Source organism: Nicotiana attenuata, chromosome 2 (genome assembly GCF_001879085.1).
Source record: "Nicotiana attenuata strain UT chromosome 2, NIATTr2, whole genome shotgun sequence".
NCBI classification, from domain to species: Eukaryota; Viridiplantae; Streptophyta; class Magnoliopsida; order Solanales; family Solanaceae; genus Nicotiana; species Nicotiana attenuata.
The window spans coordinates 60,803,767-60,808,951 of record NC_031990.1 but is presented as its reverse complement, the minus strand read 5'-3'; the positions used below and the strand labels follow the sequence as shown (position 1 = coordinate 60,808,951).

The following is a 5,185-nucleotide window of genomic DNA, read 5'->3' as shown; positions in this document are numbered from 1 at the left end:
CTATAAATGTCACTAAAATCATCAATATTATATCTCACGTATTGAACACCTTTTAAACTTAAACACCCTTGATAAAATTTATAACTTTGCCACTGACTGTATTACATTGTTCAACAACTAATAAGTTTGCTAAAATATCTTTAATTACGATAAACATTAAATTTTTATCATAGCTTGGGCTTGTACTCTATTTGCAAGTGGGCCTGGAGCATAAAACCGTCACCTTTATAAGGCTGCTATTCTTCAATTCACATTTAGGAGCGGCAAAACGGTTAAAAGAAAACAGTTAACCACCCATATTATCCAAAAAAAATGGGTTGGATAATGAACTTTTTAAAAATGGGTCAAATATGAATAAGAACCATATTATCCATTTAGAAAATGGATAACCAATGAGTAACCAATGGGTCTAACTTTTACATTTGTAAAGCCTCAAATTGGGGGTTCCTCAAGTTAGGGAGACTAAGAATTCTCCCAAAAGTGATCATATGCAAGAATTCATGGATAATATGGTTACCCATATTATAAGTCGGTTAACCCATTTTTTATCCGTATTAAATATGGATCGGGTCGCATAATTGATCCGTTTTTTCATCACCTGTTCTGACCCGAACCATATCCGACCCGACCCGCCAGTTTGCCACTACTATTCACATCCAATCAATCTCACAATACTGCCTTGCAATTGGCCATGTAATCTTTCTTATTCTTCCTTTTTTTGGTTTTTTCTGATTTTTCTCTTATATATTGAATCGGGAAATTGGATGGAACAGAAAAATGTTGAACTGAATTGAACTAAATTATACAACTTGAAGTATTTTCTTAATTCTACGGCGTTGTACTGAGAATTCATGATTTTGATATGTTGACATATATATTGTCTGATTACTCGTAATGGCGCGATCAAAATAGTCCGATTACAGTTATAAAATGGAATGGCTAGCATTGGATGTGTTGATGTTTTACAATTTAGTTTATTTAAATATACCACGAAAATTGTTTAGCCATTGAAAGATTTCTATGTATATGTTAGTAGAGAGTTAAGAGGTGAGTTCATATGTAGTAATATGGCCAGTGAGAATTCATATAATCGATCCTAACTTGTTTGAGACTGGAAGTTAATTTGTTGTTTATTTGATCCAGTTATCATTATCTATTAACTTGAGGTAATGGGAGACTGTAGTAGCGGAGCTATGCATGGTGTAGGGGGCTCAATTGAATCCTCTTCATCGCAAAATTGTACTTCATATATTGGTAATTCTTTTTTTTTTTTTTTATGTGTGTGTGTATATATATATATATGACTTTCTTTCCTAAGCCGAGGGTCTTCCAGAAATAGCCTCTCTGGGGTAAGGTCTGTGTACATACTACCCTCCGCAGAGCCTACTTGTGGGATTACACTGGGTATGTTGTTGTTGTTGTATGTGTATATATATATATATATATGACTTATTGAATCTCTTTTATATAAAGAAAACTTTTAGTGTAATGTTTTTGAATCCCCTTATCAGAATTCCTGCCAGTGAAGGAAGTGAAGGAGGAGAATACAGATATCGAGGAGAGTTGTATTGGGAAAGGTTTGGATTCGTGGGGCGGTTTTAGACTTCACTACGTCTGGGCGGATCTTTCAGTACGAATGAGAGCGAAGATGGTGTACGAAGGAGAAGGAGGCAGATACTATGAATGGTGTCCGAAGGAGCATGAAGTTCTACAGGACCACAATATAGGTGCTACTAAGCTTGTTCTTTCCACCAATGGCTTTGCTTTGCCTTGCTACTCTGATTCTGCCAAGGTTGCTTATGTTCTTCAAGGTAAAAACCTATATATGGATTCGGAATTTTTAAGTCATGGGTACTCAACCGCCTTTAATTTATTGGATACTTGGTCAATATATATATTCGTATTAGTAGTTTTCCCGTATAAAAGTATAGTGTGTTTGGGTAAAACACAATGGGTGCTTGAGCACCTATTAGCCTCCATGTAGAACGGCCGCTGTTTGTCCCAATGTTGCGCGGACTCTTTAAAATGATGCTGCACCCGTGTCAGATCCTTCAAAAAACACACTAGTTTTGGAGAATCTAACACGTACTCAGAGAAATTTTTGGAGAGTCCGAGCAACATAGGTTTGTCCTCCCTTTCTTGGTTCAGTTTTGATTTTGAGGGATCGTTTGGTTAATCACATGGGAAGATTAGTATCAGCATAAAATTACTACATAAGATAATACATTGTTTTGTTGGTTGGCAGTATAAGAAAAAATAATTTGGTCGGCGGTGTTAAATAATACTCAGATTATGTGATGCGGGAATGTAGTTATAGAATGCCAGAACAAGAATATATGTATTAGCAATGTAGGGATTAAATTATTTAAAGACACAAGTTGCCAATTTAAAGTAAGTAATTCACGTTTAACAATCTCTTCATTATTACTCATTGCATAAACAATTATCCTTGTTGTAATTCTCACATAACTAGTTTGTGGACCAAACGACTGTATTCTTGATTTGGGATTCTTGTGGTTTCCTTCAATCTGGAATTTTACCAAGGATTTTGCTTGTTTGATTATAAAACTGACACTGTTCTATTGTCTCTACGCCCAGGGTAGGAGTACGATCTGCGTGCATACTACCCTCCCCAGACCCCACTTGTGAAATTATACTAGGTTATTGTTGTTGATTATTGGCTATAAACCAACTAAGCCTTATGGTCTTAGTGATGTTTGACTTAAATTTTGGTCTTATTTGATAGTTGAATTGTCTGATTTTTTATGTTCAGCCCCAAGGGATGTCTTCTCCCACCTCCATCTTATAGCTACTATTTTTTGGTCTCTCCACCACTTAATGCTGGATTTACTTTTCATATGTTTTGTGTTCTAACTTTTTGCAGAATGATGCATTCCTTTCATATGTTTTTGTGTTCTAACCTTTGCAAAATTTGAATAAACTGTGTGCATATCCGTTACTACTCGTGGGGTTTCCTCTCTAATTGTTTAGTGTGTATTCAGGTAGCGGTATTGCTGGTGTTGTACTTCCTGGACAAGAAGAGAAGGTAGTAGCCATTCGAAAGGGTGACGCGATTGCGCTTCCTGTTGGAATTGTCACATGGTGGTACAATAAAGATGTTACAGAACTTGAGATACTCTTTCTTGGTGATACCAAAACTGCAGTTAAACTTGGTTCATTCGCTGACTTCTTGTTGAAGGGGTCGAACGGCAATAATCTCTCTTGTTTTTCCCCTGAGTTTATTGGCAGAGCATGGAAATCGGACAAAAGTATTCTCAAGACTCTCGTTGGTCTGCATCTTGCCAGGAGTATCGTCAAGCTTGTTCCAGGCTTTGAAATCTCAGAGGCGGAGCTAAAGGTAACGAAGAGGTTCAATTGAATCCATTTCGTCAAAAATGATGAGCCCGTTTGGATTGGCTTAAAAAAATGGCTTTTCCGCAGAAATAGCTTTTAAACCAAAGAGTAATAAGTTGAGGTTGCCTAAATTATTGTTTTTGGCTTGTTTTAAGCACTTTTTAACTTTGTCAAATACTGAAAAAAGCTAAAAAGAACTTAAAAATTGATTTGACCAGCTTAAAAGTCAATCCAAACACCCTCCATATCATGTAACATAAGGAAAGCTTCTAGTTTAAACATTTTCTCATTTTCTTGATTTCTGGTTTCGCCACTGGTAGGACTACAGAGATGGCATGTTACTAAACTGTGAGGAAACAGCCCCTTCCCGTTCTGACACTAATGGTGGTGGAGAGATATTGGATTTGAATACCGAAAACTTGCCAATCATTGGCGACATTGGACTTGGTGCTAGTCGTGCGACGTTGAACGGCAATGCTGCGTACTATCCTGAAATTTCTGTTGATCCAGCAATTCGCGTCACTGATATTATAAAAGGCAGCGGCAGAGTGAAGGTGCGTGATTTTTGTGGTTTTGTTACAGAAAGACAGATCGAAGTTGGTGAATTGTTTGTTGTTCCAAGGCTATTAAGTGTGTTGAAAATTGCTGATCCTGAGGGCATGGAGTGGTTCTCTATTGTCACCAACGAAAATGTAATTGTTTTATATATGAGATCACATTACTTTTCATCAATGTTGCTCAGACTCTCCAAAATGTTATCATACCTTGTCGGATCCTTCAAATACTCACTATTTTTGGAGGAAAGGACACACACCCTACGACATATTTGGAGAGTCTGACCAATATAGCTTTCTATTATGGCTATAAGTTGATTCTAATCTTAACCATTTCTATTCAACAGTCCAACAACTATCTCACACTCGGCCGTTGGGGCCTCATTTCTGATAGCTCTATTCCCAAAAGTTCAAGTTCTCCTGGTAGCTCTTAATGTGCTCCATATGTACAAAAGCAATTTAGCTCCGGGATTGATTAATTGTATGCTCTTTTTTCTCAAAATTAATCTTATTAGTCCATAGCTCTATTGAAAAAGGTAGTATGGAGGTTTAAGAATAACCTCCCATTTCCAACTTTTTTTTTGGTGCTCCAATAAGCGGGGACGGCTTTATAGCCGAATATATAGGACACGTGAACTCATGATTTTTGCCAAACTAGGTATTTTATGTACATAATTTCTAGAATTGATCTAATATTATATGTTAGTACTCATGCTCCAAAGAGGCTAAATGGTGCTCTTGGTTGAATGCTGATTTATCTACCTAGAGGAATATGGATCAATTCCCATTTAATATTTTTTTTCTCCTTTTTTTGATGGTGCACTCATATTATAAACATCTTAGATCCGCCTCTGCCATAATATTCCTATTTGTATAGAAGATTAGGTTTCTTTCATAGAGAAACATATTTTCTTGTAAATTCTCTACTTTTTAGTATACCTCTTGTATACGAGAGTTTTTTCTATTATTAATGAAATTATACTTTACTTGATTAAAAACATATTTTGCTTTTTAATTGAACTTTGACTGGTCTGGATCTACGGTACATTTATTAGAAATATTTCTTTTCACAAAACTCTACTAAGAAAAAAACTTAATTTCTTGCACCCAACGTTTAATCAATTAATACAAGATACGTGTCGTGTATATAATCTTTTATCAGTTTATCATGTCAACCTGATTTTTTTATTCGTTTGACGAGGGAAGACCTTAAGTACTGAATTAATTAAATTACACCTATATCGCGAAAAAGAGCTTCTCTAGCTTTAGCGCGCACC

General features: G+C 36.0%; 1 protein-coding gene across 1 annotated transcript; it reads left to right on the top strand.

The window, feature by feature from the left end:
* Window positions 1,152-4,372, top strand: LOC109220271 (cruciferin PGCRURSE5-like). Its single transcript, XM_019384739.1, has 4 exons — window positions 1,152-1,254; window positions 1,512-1,811; window positions 3,003-3,358; window positions 3,675-4,372. Exons 1-4 carry the CDS (start codon window positions 1,170-1,172, stop codon window positions 4,191-4,193), a joined length of 1,260 nt encoding a protein of 419 aa, XP_019240284.1. The 5' UTR covers window positions 1,152-1,169; the 3' UTR covers window positions 4,194-4,372.